Source organism: Aquila chrysaetos, chromosome Z (genome assembly GCF_900496995.4).
Source record: "Aquila chrysaetos chrysaetos chromosome Z, bAquChr1.4, whole genome shotgun sequence".
NCBI lineage: Eukaryota > Metazoa > Chordata > Aves > Accipitriformes > Accipitridae > Aquila > Aquila chrysaetos.
Genome location: NC_044030.1, coordinates 23,431,447 through 23,448,548, shown reverse-complemented (window position 1 = coordinate 23,448,548; position 17,102 = coordinate 23,431,447). Strand labels below are relative to the sequence as shown.

At 42.8% G+C, this 17,102-nt stretch overlaps 1 protein-coding gene and 1 long non-coding RNA gene across 4 annotated transcripts; one reads left to right on the top strand and one right to left on the bottom strand.

The window, feature by feature from the left end:
- Positions 1-2,640: 2,640 nt before the first annotated feature.
- Positions 2,641-6,610, bottom strand: LOC115336670. 2 transcript variants are annotated; one of them, XR_005931600.1, is made up of 5 exons: positions 6,373-6,610; positions 4,819-4,890; positions 4,006-4,227; positions 3,233-3,368; positions 2,641-2,949 (listed from the first exon to the last, which is right to left on the bottom strand). It is a non-coding gene; the product is annotated as an uncharacterized LOC115336670 (long non-coding RNA). The 2 variants fall into 2 exon arrangements; XR_003921862.2 differs by lacking the exon at positions 2,641-2,949 and having other exon boundaries at positions 3,073-3,368; positions 6,373-6,609.
- Positions 6,611-6,616: 6 nt separating this feature from the next.
- On the top strand, positions 6,617-13,318 carry SRP19 (signal recognition particle 19). Of its 2 annotated transcripts, XM_030004032.2 has the most exons (5): positions 6,617-6,771; positions 8,437-8,512; positions 9,557-9,628; positions 10,807-10,918; positions 11,989-13,318. In XM_030004032.2, exons 1-5 carry the CDS (start codon positions 6,632-6,634, stop codon positions 12,120-12,122), a joined length of 534 nt encoding a protein of 177 aa, XP_029859892.1. In that variant the 5' UTR covers positions 6,617-6,631; the 3' UTR covers positions 12,123-13,318. The 2 variants fall into 2 exon arrangements, with proteins under 2 accessions (XP_029859892.1, XP_029859893.1); XM_030004033.2 differs by lacking the exons at positions 6,617-6,771; positions 8,437-8,512 and adding an exon at positions 8,526-8,745.
- The last annotated feature ends 3,784 nt before the right edge of the window (positions 13,319-17,102 follow it).

Below are 17,102 nucleotides of genomic sequence, written 5' to 3'. Positions count from 1 at the left end.
TTATTTTTGAAGTGTTCTAGAGAAATACACACTTATGTCTCAGTTTATATGCAGAAAAGGAAATTGCCTTGCTGGTAATATACACAATTCTATTCAGAATTTAAAAAGAACATTGTTACTATCACCTGCAGTTTAAAGTCAGTAGGGATCGTGAAAACAAGGGAGATTTTGAGTGATTACATTTACTACAAATGAAGGTAGATTATGGCTAATTCTGTCCCTTCTTCTACTAATCGTTTGTACAAAAAGAATATTGTTTGGGATGGGGGAGGAAAGGCAGTTTGAATACACCATAACACAGAATTCAGATTTGCTTGTGTATCTTACTTAGATTATTGGTAAGTTCTGTGATGGCACACATTTAGAGTGGAAGTAGCTATGAAAGAGCAGGCAGGTAGATGTAAAAACTAAGCCATAATATGAATGGTGAGAAAACTCCCATTTAAAAAAAAATCTTTTTTATTATTCCATTGTGTGATGAAAGGGAGTTGACATCTTTTTTTTCTTCCTATAATTGAGCAGTTGAACAACCACAATGGGTTGATACTTTTAAGTGTTTTAAGTCATTTGGAATTCTTACAAATAGAAATCCCCTAGCTTAAGTGAAAGCTATGGATTCAGTGCAAATACTGTATTACTCTGTCACACACAGATGATTGATGGCTCCTTTTGATCTTACAAACTGACTGTACACAGCTGTGACTTTACACAGCTGTCAGCTGTTCTACAAGGCTAAAACAGAAGGCCAAGGAATGACTGGGTGTAAAATCTGAGGTGTATACTTCAGAGACATAGTCTTTGCAAATATGAAAGAATGAGAGATGGGTAGAAATCCCTGTTTTTCTATTTCCACTTTGCCAGTTCTCCTGTTGCCAGCTAAATAGGGATTTGGATAAGAGTCTTGGCAATGTGGTGAACGACAGTCTCCCCGTATCTTAGTGAAATACTGTATATATTGTCTGCTGTGCTTTCTAAATTAATTCATGTAAGTCAAGGCTTGGGTCTAGGTGGCATAATCCAAAAGATTTTTAGCTCTGAACAGCATACAAGTCAGGATGACGGTTTCGAGGCCACTTTGTGATTCTCAGCTGCTCTTGTGATGCAGCACTTACACAGATTGAAAAAAGTAAGCCCAATGTGGCTTTAGAACATCCCACATGCCTTAAAAAGGCACAAACATCAAGATTGTTTATAGGCCTCTACCACTGAGATGAACAAAAGTGATGTTTCTGATTAATAAAGCTGTGTAGCTGTTGTCTCTGTAGGATAGGCATGATGTAGTGCCGCTCCAGAAAACACTTGCGTAGAAGACATGATTTTGGATTGTTAAGACTGAAAGAACTGGGGTAGTCTGGATTTAAAATAACCACTTCTTTAGGGAAAATGGTATATACAGTCTTTTCGAAGTGGCACATACCAGGAGTGGTATGGTTAATTCTGCATGTTGAAGTTCCATGATAAGTAAACACCAGTTTTATGAAACTAAATGAAGGGCAGCGTTATTTTCTCTCTTCTCTATGCTGTTTAGCTTTCTATGCTCTGTTGGACAGACCTAGTTCACACCTGTCTATTACTTCCACCTTAAGAGTCATATTTCATGAAGTATGTTTCCATTTCGAACAGTTTCTTTTTTTTTCTCCAGCCCCTATATTTTACTTAAAAAGATATTTTTTGAATCCTTGCTTACAAAGATTGTGGAGAAAATCCTTCTCAGCTTGCCCCCTTCCCTTCAGTGTCTACTGAACCAACCACAATTTCACTCTATGTCCCCTTTCTTTGTTCTGCATTTTATCTGCAGTCTACTGTGGAGCTCTTTCACCAATCTAGCTGAAAATACACCTCCTCCCAAATGACCTCACTAGTCCAATTATTATATAGGGATTTCTAGCATGTTTAGACTATGCAGTGTAACATCAGCTTAAAGAAAACTAAACATGTGAGCTAGGTCTGAATAAACTGGCACCTGCGCATGGCACTTCCCAGTAAAACACAGAGAAACTGTGTCTCCTCAAACCATCTACATTTTCTTGGGCTCCCACTTCCAGTTAGGACACCTGCATTTATCCCAGGTGAAATGTACCAGCCTGTACCACAACTGTTTTGAATTTCTGTTTCACAGTTGTACAGGGCTCTTGTTGCTGGGTTGTTTTGTTTGGGTTTTTTTTGCTATTTTTCTTCCCCAGACACCCCAAACAGTAAAAATAGAGTCTGACTAAGGACACCTGACTTGCTGCTGACAGTTTATGCGCTGAGGGAATTCTCTGCTTGAGATGCTTGTAGTGCAGTGCTCATTCGCTGCGACTTCCCTTTCCATTACAGTTCAAGCAAATGGAATAACCTCACCAAGTTACATGCAGCTTTCAGACACCAGTATGCCTGCTACTAACCAAAGGCATTATTTGCAGTCTTGAAATTTTGCTGCAGATGTACACGAGTCTTATCCTCACCAGCAATTATACCTTCTCTTCATACTGCTTTAAAATGTTTAAAAAGTGTCAGCTTTTGATTCCTTCATCATTCAATTTCTGAGGTCAGGGACAGCAGATACTTGGGAAGCACATGCACCTACAATGTGCCTGAGCTAGTGTGCTTAGTGACCTACTTCTGTCTCTGAATTCCTCAGGCTAGAAATACGCAGAATTCAAGTCTGAAGTGTATTTCTTATGGCACTAGAACAAATGCAGTGACTGGATGCCATGTACTCAATGAAGTCATTCTACAGTGATGATGGGGATTAAACTGACATATCTGTAGCCAGTGCTTCATTTTAGGCATGCTAGTTTCAAGATACTGTGAATTCTAGCACCAATAAAGGAGATTGGTATGTAATAATAGCATCTGCAGAAAAGAAGACATGCTTCCCCTGTTGTGGTCAGTCATGTATGCCATATGATCCAATCTGTAACTCCACAAACTCCATTTCCAACAATTTTTGAATTATTTTTCCATCTGAAAAAGATGCGGAAAATAATTTTTGTCATTGCCACAAATACTGATGCAGGCTATGTAGCTTTTGTTCTGTTACAGTAAGTTTAAATATTGTTTTAAAAGAGAAGCCATTAATCTAATATGTTGGTATTAAGAAGTTTTATGAATTCAAAGGGAAAAAACCCATGCAATTGTCAAATACAACAATATTAAACAAATACATAAGATCTTTCTCAGTGTCCTCATTAAGTGGACTGAGAGCAATATTAATATGCAACGATGGTACTGGTACTGTGCCACTCACAAACTGCAGCTGTATTTAATGCCTTCTTTAACCTGATGTCGGAGCAGTGTTTCTCAAGGTGATGTTCAATGGTAGCCCGTTATGCACCAGAAATTGCTTTACGAAGTAACTGAGAAACTAAAAACCTTGCAGAAATCTAAGGGGGGGAAAAGAAGTAAATTTTAATTCAGTTTTAGCAGGTTTTTTTATTTAATTTTATGTGAAGCTGTGGTAATACCAAATAAATATTTCTTAGCATTTTTTCCTAAAAGCATTAGATTGTTCTTCAATTTAAACTCTGCTATAACAGTGTCCTTCAGAGGGAGATTTGTGTTTGTACCCTTTTGGTGGGTTCAAACCTATGTGTCCCAGAAGGAAAGGGCTATGCATATTATTTGAAAAAACCAAATGGCAATAAGCTTGATTTGTAATGTGGTTTAACAATGACCATGTTTCATGCAATGGTCAGATCATAAATACGCCCTGCACACTGCATGCCTGCACAGAGACACAAATCAATATGTAGTGAAATCCAGCCTGTCCACAGTTCACATTGTATGTATGGTCACAGAGGATTAAACAGTGTCAATGGTTCTTGAAGCCTTTTTTAGCTTTAAGACCTTCTTCTCCCCAGTCACAAGGACAGGGACCACAGCCTGGTGTTTGGGGAGCACAACCCCACCACTGTGGGATGCGGTTGCCATGCAGGGGGCATGCAAGTGAAACACTTGTAGGCCAAGGCTACAAATGCTGCTGATCTGCCCACCTCCCTCCTTCCCGCCCCTACAGCCTACCTCTGTCTGGCTGAATGCAGGTGACAACAGTTGACAGGACAAGCTTCTGCCACTGTGGCTGATGTGCAGATGTAAGTAAGCACTGACAACCTGGACAGTAGGACAACAGCACCTAAGGTAATGGCAGCTCTAACACTTTTTTTAGGTGGTGCAGATCTCAATGGGAAGTCATTTAATAGACACACAAATGTGTGTATGCAGTGGAGATTTAAAAGAAAAACTCTGTGCAAAGAAGGAACAACATAGGAAATGCATTACCAAGCTAGTGTTAACAAGATGAGAACATTTTGTTGTTAAGCAAAAAAATACATCTAAGTAATTATTTGTAATAGATTATCTCTTAGAGGGGTACACTTAACTCTGTATCAGCCAGCTTGATGGTAATTGGGAGATAATCCTCCAAAACTCTGTCTTTAGCACTGGACAACTATTGCATCAAAAGCTTCCTTCATAACTTGACACACCTTGTTTACAAAATGTTTTTTTTTAGCTGAGGAGCTTGTTGAGTCATGTTTGTGAGGCACTGCCAAATTGCTGACTTGCTGCCAGACAGCTGTAGTTACATTTTCAAAAGCTGCTACGGCTGAGGCCCCACAGTTGTACTGTTCCTATTTTCTGCAGTACTGTACAGTGTATTCCCTTCTTGACACAATGAGAGCAAAGACAGAAGACAACAAAACTGACCATCATTCAAAAGACTTAATAGACAAATAACTTATTAATCAGTGCCAAATGCCACCCTGATTCTTTCTGAAGCTTCTCCATAACTCTTAACTCTTCCAAGTTTTCATGAACTGTACTTGCAGTTCTTACCTGGGAATATCACTGTGTTGCACTGGGTCTCAGCACCCTCCTCTTCAGTATTTCATCTCGGGGAGCTAAATGCTTTGGTGGAGCAGAAAAAAAAACATAAGAACATGGATAAATATTGAAAAAATACCTGCAGTTCTTTGGTCTGCTACATAGCTGCTGCATGCAGTTTAACTGGTGAGTGCAACAGTGAACAAAATGTGCCCTGTGAAATTCACAGGGTGACCAGATGGTTGAGGCTGGCAGGGACCTCTGCATGTCATCTGGTCCAACCCCCACTGCTCAGGCAGTGTCACCTAGAGCCAGTGGCACAGGACCATTCCCAGATGGCTTTTGCGTATCTCCAAGGAGGGAGTACTCCACCATCTCCCTGGGCAACCTGTGCTAGTGCTCAGTCACCCCCACAGTGAAAAAGCATTTCCTGATGTTCAGAGGGAACCTCCTGAGTTTCAGTCTGTGCCCATTGCCTCTGGTCCTGTCACTGGGCACCACTGACAAGAGCCTGGTTCTGTCCTCCCGCCACCGTCCCTGCAGGTGTTTATATACACTGATGAGATCCCCCGAGATGAACCAACCCAGCTCTCTTGGCCTTTCCTCCTGGGAGAGATGCTCCAGTCACTTCATCATCTTGGTGGCCCTTTGCTGGACTCTCTCCAGTATGTCTGTGTCTCTCTCAAACTGGGGAGCCCAGCAGCAGACACAGCACTCCAGGTGTGGCCTCACCAGTGCTGAGCAGAGGAGAGGGATGACATCCCCTGACCTCCTGGCAACACTCCTCCTAATGCAGCTGAGGACACCATTCACCTTCTTTGCAGTAAGGGCATACTGCTGGCTCATGTTCAACTTGCCCACCAGGACCCCAGGCCCTGTTCTGCCAAGCTGCTTTCCAGCTGGGCGGCCCCCAGCATGTACTGGTGCCTGGGGTTGTTCCTCCCCAGGTGCAGGACTTTGCGCTTCCCCTTGTTGAACTGCGTGAGGTTCCTGTTGGCCCATTTCTCCATCCTGTCCAGGTCCCTCTGGACAGCAGCAGGACCCTCTGGTGTATCAGCCCCTCCTCCCAGTTTGGTGTCATCTGCAGACTAGCTGAGGGTGCACTCTGCCCCACCATCCAGCTCACTAATGAAGCTGTTAAGCAGGACTGGACCCAGTACTGACCCTTGGGGTACACCACTAGTTACCGACCTCCCACCTGACTTCGTGCCGCTGATCAGCACCCTCTGGGCTTATCTCTGATTAGCGCTCGTAGCCCGTTCCGGGTGCGTATCATCGCTCCCCCGCCACCATTAAGCCCGCACGCTTCACAGGCGTGCCAGGCAGAGCTGGCCGCGGCTGCCAGGCCTCCCACCCCCTTCTCCCGGCGGAGCACTGCACAGGGCCCCGAGCGGGAACGGCGCTCCCCGGCGCGCAGTGCGGCCCCGCGGCCGCCTGCCGGCGGTGGGGCTCGTCAGCCAGCCTGCCGGCTTGAACGGAGCGCTGGCTGGCCCTGCGCGCTGCAGCCTGGACGCGGTCTCTGCGGGTTTGCACGGGCGGGCCGGTCGGACGGCGCGGCTCACGCACTCTGACGTGCTGCCGCAGCGGCTTCGCTCTCGCACGATGCTTCTGGCGACCGAGACGCCGCCGCCCTCGCAGCCCGAGGCGCCGCGGATCGCCTTCCCCAGCGAAGCGCGCCCGGACCCCTTCTCCTCAGCCTGCCCCGCACCCACGCGCCGCGAGGGCGCATGCGCGGCAGCGCGCGGAACCTACCAGCGGTTACGCGGGGCCGCGTTCGAGGGTGACGCGCTTTAGAGGCAGCAGCACCGGCCAATGGGATTCCAGGATGCGGAGGGGCGGGGGCGGGACTTCCTCGCGAAGGGAAAGAGCAGTGAGGGCGGTGCGGGTCGGTGGCGGGGGTGAAGGCGGCGGTGGTGGTGTTATGGCCGGTGCCACCACCGCCGCGTCTCCGGCCGACAAGGAGAGGTAACGTGGTCTGTGCCGTCCCAGGCAGCGGCGTGCCCAGCTGCTGCCCTCCCGCCGGGGGCTGCCGGCGCCCTTCCTCGGCGTGGGGGATGGTCGGCGGCGCCTGAGGGCTGCAGCCGGCCGTGAGGGGCTGGGGCTGGGGCTAGGGTTAGGTCTGGCAGAGGGGGACGGCGAGCGGCTGGCGCCGGGCTGGCGGGCCGGGTGGCGAAGGCGCACGTCGGCTCGCGACGGCGGGAGGTGGGTCCGGCTTGCAGCTGTAACGGCGTTTGCGAGTACGTGCGGTAGTCTGTTGCAATAACACGTCACGTAAGATGGCTGCACGCTGAATCGGATACGGGCTGGCACGCTGTGTTTCGGCCGAATAACCCGCGTCGCGGTGAAGCGGGGCCGGTTCCCGGAGGCAGCGGTCGGGTTTGCAGTCCGCGTGCAGTGCAGCGAGGCGGGCAGCCGGCAGTGTCCCCGCGGCCGGCATCCCCGGCGGCCGGGTTGACGTTGTCCTCACGGAGGAGGCGTATTGCAATGCAGGTGTTGAGGTGGGAGGTTGAGGTTTGGCGGTTTCCGATCGGGGAGCGCCCGAAGCTGTACTGTGCTGTCACTCCGTCCACGTGTGGTGTCGCTCGGAACAGCTGAGGCGAGCAGCAGCAGGAGGTGGGCGGCGGAGTATGTCGGTGGCTGCGAGCGTCGGGAAAATCGCCTGTGCAGAACTCTACCGCTTTCGCAGAAGTAGTAGTGGGCGCGGAAAGAGGGCTGCAGCTAAGAGGGGAACATACCAGTGGAAAGATAGTTAGGAGAAAAAGAGTAGCAAGAGTCGGGATGAGCGAGGCTAGCTTTACAGGCAGCAAGAAGTGTTTTCTGGGAGGCAGTAAGGATCAGTGGGCCTTGTCAGTCTCCAACTAACTGAACGTTAGCCTGCGCCGAATTACTTGCTCGCTTTCCACTTCCCTGTTTTCTTACGCTGTCGTGGCTCCTCATTCACATGTCGGCGCTCTTCAGCCTCTCCTTGTAAGCCTCAGCTAGATGCTTTTTTTATTCTCTAATAAGACGAACAATTGAGGTTTTGCCACTCTTGCCCCCTGTGTGTGCTTGACAGGTTTAAATCTACTGAAAAATCTTTTCAGTTTCTAAGCATAGTTTTATGGAGGCTTTATAGCTTACCCAAATCTGGGTTGTTCTGTGTGTGAATGGGGGGGGGGGGGGGGAGGCAAATCCGTAGCAAAAATAACCCGCTTCTTGCTTCTGTTGAGAACTTGTGTACTTAGTGTCCTACAAACTTTTCAGGAAACCTTTTTTAATTCTTTTCAGGGAAACGAGTATGTTTCTTTCTGGGTTTCAGGGGTTTAAGAAATGGGTCAAAACATTCTCTTTCAGCCTTCTTTTTTTCTCAAGATAGATAGCGCCATCCTTTGTACACACTGTGCCCCAAAAAGTGGTGTCGTAGGAGAAATATTTCTGACAAATGGTCATGCAGTGTCCTGGATAACTCAGAATAGGGTTTTGCAACATCCTACTAATTGGTCTAGGGAAAATAAATGGTTGTTCTAAGCTGCTGTGGGAACTTTTGTGTTACAGCTGTGAGATTTATTTTTTTGTTTTACTAGGAAAATACTGCATAAGCAATTAAGGAGTTGATATTACTTACTGAAACTCACTGTTTTCTCTTTTTAGATTCATCTGTATTTATCCAGCATATTTGAATAACAAGAAGACAATAGCAGAAGGAAGAAGGATACCTATAGACAAAGTAATTTTGTGGGTGGCAGGGAAATACGATGTTTTGTTTTGCTATGCAGTAGTGTGTAGAGAGTTGGAAAATAAATCTCCAGCTGTTGATCTTTCCTATCCCTCATGGCAAGTAGCTCGATAACTGGAAATTACAGTGTATTTGAAGATAACCTAGAGTCAGCATGCAAATTTGGTAGAAGAGCACTGGGTTTAAGTGTCTACTTTCATGTGAGCAGCACCTTTGGCAAGCAGGTGAAGTAATGAGAAATTTAATGCCCTCAACCTACATAAGTACTTTGCCAAATTAGAAAACGATGCAGAAGAGAATAGCTAGCTAATGATTGTTCTTTGGTGACTGACTATATATGCCTGTACTCTATGCCCTGTCCCCTTTGCCGCTCTCAAAGATGGAAATTACAATGCATGTGGCACATAGCCTTGGTAGTTGTTGTTGCTTTTAATCTGTCCAGAAATAGCTTTTGATCATCTCACTCCTTTGTAACATTTTCAATGAGCAGTGCTGGGAATATAAAAAGGGCTTTTCTCACTGCTTAGAGTTGTTTGTTTGGGTTTTTTTTCTGATAATGGTTAAAGTCTTTCTTGACCATGCAAGTTTGCCCATCAAAGATCTCTCTATGGGAGGAATCTGCTGCCCTGTGCCTAGAAAGTTTCCATTCTTTTCTCCTTCAGTCCTTGCTATAAGTTTGCTGTTGCTGATTCATGGCTTATGGGTTTTTTTTGTAAATATAATAAATGTTATTTCATTTCAATTACTTTTCCTAAGCAATTTTTCTACTTGCTCTCCTGTCCTAATTAATTCTCTCTCATCTGTTTCCTGTTTTACTGATGTCTTACCTCTTCTTTTTTTTTTTTTTTTTATGTTTTCTAGACCATAGGAGCACTCACAGGTGACTTCTGCAGTAGATTTGTCATTATTCAAGTGCCCTCTCTTTCCTCATCTGCTTTTTCTAGTTACAGAGTACAGGGTGGGAAACAGCTGACTGTTGCTGTATAGGTAGTTCATCATAGAAAAGTAATTAACTGTAATACATTGTTTTAACAGGCTGTTGAAAATCCTACATCTACAGAAATCCAAGATGTATGTGCAGCCGTTGGATTCAATGTGCTTTTAGAGGTAATTTAAAACAAAACAAAAACCCCCACCAACCACAAAAACCCCCACAAACTTGTTATGTGTGTCTGTTCTTCTTTCATTATAACTTTTCCTACAGACAGGATAAATTACAATTGAGAAGTTTTTTGTTACCAGGCAAGATACTTGCTTGCTTTGAGTAGAAGCTGACCATAATGATGAAGTAAATGTTGGAAAACCCGGATCTCTGAGACGATGCCACTTTTAAGCTTATAAAAAGATTACTGTTATTTAACTGTCTTTCTGAGAAGACTATCCTAGATGCTTAAAAGTGTGCCAGAATAAAAGCTAATTTTTCAAGCTGCAACTCTGCAAATTAAACTTTTAAAAAGGCGTATTTTTAATGAAGGGTGGTTACCTTTTGGAATGAGTGTCCTATAGGAATAGGATTCTGATGCTTGAAATCTTCAGAGTCCTTTGGAGTTAAGTTTTAGGCAGAGAATGTAATTTTTTTTTGTTTTTTTAGTGTAATACCTGCTTGCTCTTTAGATAGTTTAAGCTGGTTACTTTTTTCTTAGGGAATGAGTCTGGGTTTCTAGAGAAGTAACTTTTTGCAGTTTGTTTTCTGAGGTAACTATTAATTTAAAATACTGTTAAATTTTCTAAGAATAATTTAGGTCCTTATCTAAGAGTGTGACTGGTATCCAAAACTGAACACAAAATCACTTTGCTTTTTAGAAGAGCTCAAATATATTCCTGTTAGTGCACACCAGCCTGTGAAATAGCCAGTACCAGTAAGAAACCTGTAACATTTTAATCAAAATGAAGGTTGTGAGTATCCAAAAGCAGGGGGCCTCAGACTGTGACCTATGACTTACTGTCTCTAGGTGTCCAGAAGGGTTTGTGGCTGTGGAGATGAAACAAAAACTTGTGTCACTGCAGTCTAGACTGGTGGGGAAGTAGAACAGTCCCTGTAGCAGGTTGCTCACTGAATTGTTCAGTACCAGTAGCTGGTTGCAGCAATGCTTCTGAAAAAGTTGTGCTATAGCTTTGGATACTGTTGCAATGACTAAATGGTGGGTGACACTGTTGGAAAGCTATGGTTATGGTTTACATCTGTTCAGAATTCCAGGCTGCTATGACTTAGATCAATTGCCTGACAAATTTTGCAGAAAATATTCCAGTACTGATTACAGTAAGTTTCTCCTTTTGTATGACAGAAAAATAAGATGTATCCTAGAGAGTGGAACAGAGATGTTCAGTACAGAGGTAGAGTACGAATCCAGCTCAAACAAGATGATGGCAACCCATGTTTACCTCAGTTTCCAACACGTGAGTAGAGTACCTGGGTTAGGCACTTCATCAGTTAACAAAACAGAAAGACTTTGTTACCACATTGTTTAATTAGTTGTACTATTACAAATTTTACAAGTTTACATTAAATCTCTTTGATTTGGTTGACTTACAAAGGCAATCTCTTTGTCTGTAGAAGTGAACCAAATCAAGTTGGTCTGTGAGCATTGAGTGGAGTTTGTAGAATGTTGTTGTCTTTGATTCCGCTGTTTCTTCAGTGGTTGCATTGGAGGGGATTGTGAGGAACGTTGTGTGATCACCATGTTGAGCAAAGCAGCTGTTGAGTTCTGGCTTAGTGTTTTGTTGACAGTTAAAACAGAGGATCTGGTATTAAAATGGCTAAATTCCACTTTTATCTGAGGTTACATGCATCAGCTAGGCATCAGTATGGATGCCCAATTGATAAAACACAATACTGAGTTCAGTTGAGTTTTCTGCTGGCCATTTTCATAAGTTAACAATGGTGCAGCTCTCTCTAACTAATTAACAGGAGTAGTTCATCTTGAATGACAAGTAATACAGTCTTTTGCATTTTTCCTGAAAATTAACCAGTGTGTAAAAGGGAAGCAAATATATATCTGAAGTATATATCTTAAGAGCAGGAAGAATACTGAATCTAGCGTAAGAGTGCTGTTGGTCAGAAAGAGACGATCTAAAACCATATTCCTGCTGGAGGACAGCAGTGCCTCTCTAAAAATGCTTGCAGCTTTTGCCTGGTCATTCTGTCCCAGGTATGTTAGGCCATTAGGAGGTGAAGGGAAAGACTAACAGGAAGGGTATAGATGCTTTGGAGATTGTCCAGTTATGTGCCTGTTGCAGTCTGCTGTCACGTTTATCAGTTCTGCACTTTTTTAAAATTGGGGGGCGGGGAGGAAGGTTGAGAAGAGTTTTTCACAAACTTCTAGCTACACAAAGGAAGGAAGCAGGACTCCTAGGCTTTATACCTAGTTTAACAGAAATCTAAAGTGGGGCTAAAGTTTCTAACTTTGAAAATGATGCAAACGTTCTTAACATAGAAGGTGTGCATTGATCTCTGCCTGTATTTTTAGGTAAATCAGTGATGCTGTATGCTGCGGAAACCATTCCCAAACTGAAAACAAGAACCCAAAAAATAGGAAGTAACGATCAAAGTCTTCAGCAAGGAGAGGGAGGCAAGAAAGGTAAAGGGAAGAAAAAGAAATGACCTCATGTCTGGAATAATTGTTACGTCACATAGTTGTACTTAGGGAAAATGTGGATGGACACTCACTTGCTGCAACTTTGAAGTGAAATACATGAGGAAAAAATGAATAGGTGAAGCTGAATAGAACTGCCTGCTTTTCTTGGAACTGGAATGCATGAAGCTGCCTCGCATATGTGTAACAATAAATCTGTCTTCACACACAATCTGCAAGCCTGAAGCTAGCATCCACTTTTAAAAGTGGAAAACCATAAGCAAATGGGGTGGGTGGGAGAAGAAATATGCAGCCTTTGATAAATAATTAAATATTCTTATGCAGACTAGATATCTGAAAACTGGTTGCCTTAGTAAACCATTTATCTATGCTAGTGAGGTGATTGTCTTAATTCTGGAGGGTCTTTGCCACTAAAAGAAAAATGTAGATCAATGAAGTTGATGGCTCTGTAAACTTCCCTTGCTAATAATCTTTCACAATTGTCAAGTGTACTAATAAAGGCGACATGTTAATTTTTTAAAAAAATGTAATTTTATAGAATACTTTTTCCAAAAGTGTTAGTTTTTCCTCCACAGCCTGTTGTAAAGAAGTTGGTGACATACATTGTAAGGATGATATTGTAAAGTTTTAAGATAATTTGAAAAAAAAATCTCCCTTTTGTCTCTTGTATAATATGGGATACTACATTATCCTATTTTAGGTGGTTGTTTGAGAGTTTAGGAAATGTGGATTTGTTTTCTACCAGTCAAATACTATTTCTGATATCTGACGCTTGCAATATCTGGTAACTTAAAATATTATTTTTTTTATTTAGCACACAGACAGGGACAGAAGGTTATTTGGAGCAGATGAGTTGGTCAGAACAGCTGTCCAGTAGCAAGGCTTCTTCAAAGTAATTAAGAAATGTACTGTGCAAATTAAATGAGGGGTAGTTTACTATAAGGAGACTGAAAAAGAAGCAGCAGTACCTGTTTTGGTTTAAATACAAAAATCCTGCATGAGTTTTCTAATCCTTACTATATGAAAACAAAATCAGTTGAATGCTTTCACAGATGACTGCTGGAAACAAGTTATCGGATTATTTTTGATAAATTTTTTATGTGGCAGTATTCTCTTTCAGGATTTATCTCATTCGTCTATCAGGTATACTATTCTATGGCATCAACTTTTTCCCACTTTAAAAATAAACAGCATTCAAAATGTATCTAGACATTTAATGACTATTCTAAAGAAATGAAACTTGGTAAAGTTCTTGACAATGTCTCTGCTGAAGTTACTTGTGATTGTAGTTTGAGTTTTCTTATGTTCTTATATTTCTTGATCCACTCAACTGCATCTTTTTCAAATAGATGGTGAGTTACCAGTGCCCCTTGAAGGTGATGCTGATAGGTACTGATAGTGCAACTGCATAGAGCCCCTGACTTGTGAATAGTTCAAAGTCAATTGTATTTCCTGTCTGTAATACTTGGTAAGCGTGGTTCTTGTGTTGCATTATTTAATGAAGGAGGAGGATGTGTTCTCATTCTCATGATGAAGTTCCTCAGGCCAAGCCCTGTACCAGTGTGAGAGCAGCAGTATGTAGGCACTCTAAAATAGAATGGCTTAGTAGAAGAAATTCTGTGTTCTAAGGCTGTAATTGACAGTGGTCACACACAAATGTCTCCAGGTTTTTTTCTGCAGATGTAACAGTTTACATGAGCTACCTTTGGAGTGTCTGGCCTTGAAAACACACTGAAATTTTGAGAAGTTGGGTAAATGGTATTTCTGTGAGTTGATGAAATGACATGGGATAGGAACAGCAGAAACAGTTGCTATCTGAAAAGTTTTTTTGTTACAGAAGACAACTGGACATGGTTGGAGGTTGTTAGTTACGCCCACTCTGTTATAGAGTTAGGGAGGTGCTACAGGTTAGTTGCAACATGGGGAAAAATACAAACTGAGGCATGTGAGCAAGAGTGGAAGATACACTTGTAATATAAAAGACCACAACTGCCCATGGATTGTGGGGCTGAAGTTATTCCTGGCTTTTCCTGACTGCTGAGGAACTTTTGTGGAACTTTATTTATGAGAGCTCTGTGAAAAATAATTGGTACAAGATAACTTTGCTCTGTGGTGTTAAATGGAGGGGAATGACTCCAGCCAAGTCATGATCCTGTTATGCCTAAGTATTGTAAGTCAGAGCTTTAGACTACAGACAGCTGAAAAATCTGGAGGTCAAGTCTGAGGGGGTATCTGTTTACAGTGGCCAGAAATTAAATATCTTAAGAACTTGTCTGTGCTATGGTATGTATGTTGAGAAAGAACCTTAGTGGTATTGCTTACCAAAATTTCTCAATCAAAGAACCCAAAATAGTAAGGCTATTAAAGTGTAAGGATCTTGCAAAAGAGACTGAGAAGGACTTCTGAAGAGAGTAATACTGAGCTCAAATATATAAAACTGTGATTCAGTCAAATGAACAAAGAAAGCTCTACATGTATTTTGGGTAAAGCTGGCTTTTTTTTTAAGCAAATTGTGCACTGCTAGGAAATCGGATGATTGCTACCATTAGGGAGATGAAGTCTGATTCCTCCAGCCCCTGCCTGCTTATCCCCCATCTCTAAATGTGTTCATTGTTTTGTTTGTTTTGATTTCTGTCTGGCTTTAGAGTAAGTACACTGTGTGAGCAATATTTGCTCTTAAATGAGGCATCACAAAGTTAAACACAACTCCCCTCTTTCTGCCTGGGTTAAGCTTATAAACCAGACTTTGATTTCTGTATTTCCTGTTTTTTATGAACCTGGGCTCCGTAGAGGATTAAAACCAAGCAGGTCAAGATAGTAAGTCAGGTTCTTCTGCAGGTCTTTCCCCCCTTCTTCAGCACCCTTCCCCTCCCCCCTTCACTTGCTCAGTTCCTGGGAACAGGGAAGATGGTCAGAGGCAGTTATGGGACTGGGAGCAGAGACAAGACTGCTGTCAAAATACAGAAATCCTGCAACTGTTGGTCTCAATGCTATCAAGAAAAAATCTTTTTAAGGGAAAAACTGGGTGATAATGGATGTCTTTTTATTTCAACTGTCTTAAGCAATGTAGTTAACTAAAAAGACACTGGTGGTCTGTGGTTTCCTGTAGGTGGCAATATTAACAAAGGCATGCATTGCTGAGTAGGCATTTACTCTGCATCTAAGACATGAGGAATATGGATATTGAGCTTGTGTCCCGTCAGAAGATAATAGTCTAGCTATTTAAAAGTATATCCTTGTACGGTTTTTTGGGTACCTAGACAAAGATTAAACATTCAAAATCCACATGTGAGCTCAGAATCCTTATAACAGTTTCTGTGTCGGCAATGGATGGGAACATTGACATTGGGCATTAAGCAGATCTGAAGACAGGCAATCAACAAAGGAATTACTAAAAATGAAAATTCAGCACTGTTGAGATAGGTGTTTTATTCTTTTAAACGTATGGAAGAAGGCACATAGCCACTGTAGCGGAAGCACAACTGACATTATTCAGTTCTTAATGCAAAGAAAGTGAGTTCCAGAAGGTCATTTTGGAATGTGTTTTAACTTGGGAAGTGACAATAATGTATGCCCGTATGTCGTTCCCCACCTTCAGCCATGAAGTAAATTTCTCAAAGACCAGCTCTGTGGAAATTCTTCCAAAACTTGCCTGTGTGTATATCCTGTTCCTTGTGTGCACCTAATGGTTACAGCCTTTTAGCCCGAACTCCCTTTTGGGGCAGCATATACATCTGGGATGTTTGTATGTGCTGTACTGAGAGCATGAAAGATGGTATGGCTCCTTTGTTTCCTTCTCATTAGCTGCAGATGTAGTTGTGTTGGAATGGAATGGATTAGACTATTTCAGTTGGAAGGGACCTACAACGATCATCTAGTCCAACTGCCTGACCCCTTCAGGGCTGACTGAAAGTTAAATTATTAAGGGCATTGACCAAATGCCTCTTCAACACTGACAGGCTTGGGGCATCGACCACCTCTCTAGGAAGCCTCTTCCAGTGTTTGACCACCTCTTGGTAAGGAAATGCTTCCTAATTGTCTAGTCTGAACCTCCCCTGGCACAGCTTTGAGCCATTCCCAGGTGTTCTGTCACTGCATACCAGTTATTTAGCTTCTTCCTGTTACAGACTGGCCTTTATGGTGTTATTTTAGCTCTTAGGATAAAATAACCTCACTTTTCAAAGGGGCTTTTTTCCCCCCTAAAGAAAAAAGACTTAATACAAATACTCTCTTCATCTATTGCTTTATAATTTTTGAGCCTGTCAAGTCATTTGGTTGACACAATAAAAAGAGCAGAGCTCTCAAAGATAGTAAATTCCTCTAAGTCATGAAGCTAAGTGATCAAATTAGGAGATAAGGCTATGTTAATTCATCATCCAGTGAAGAAACTTTCTATGCCCCAGGTGGGACAAAGAAAGGCAAGGAGAATGAGTGTTTATCCTTTCTGGTTGGCAGTTTGCTCAGACAAAACTGCATTTAATATGTTGGGTGTTTAGTCAGCACACGTGCAGGTGCAGATGAAGTACAGATTAGATCTGGTAAAATCGCTACCAGATGAGCTGCCTTTTGCTAAAGGCCCTGAAAAGATGGAAGAATTGAGCATACTGTACTGGCTAGCGTAAGGGAGATGGGAGGAGGCTGACAGTCACTGGGAGTATGGGACCTGGGAGAGAGTAGGGAACACTCCAGGCAGGAATTGAGTAGCCTGCACTGTAGTGTTATTTCTTATGAAACAGTATGTATTTTTTTTTTCCTCTATCAAGGTTTGCGGGTTTTCGGGAGTGTGGGATTTTTGTTTTGTGGTTGTGTGGGGTTTTTTTCCAGAGAGCAGAATTTAGACATGTCTAACTGAAGGCTTTAGGAATTCTCCTCCTGCAAAGATGCAGTAATACAAAATGGTAGGTATATGAAGTGTTGTTTTGTGGAATCCCATAGCCTCAGCAAAGGCGTCAACTACATGGCCTTCCAGAAGATGCTAAATTCAAAGC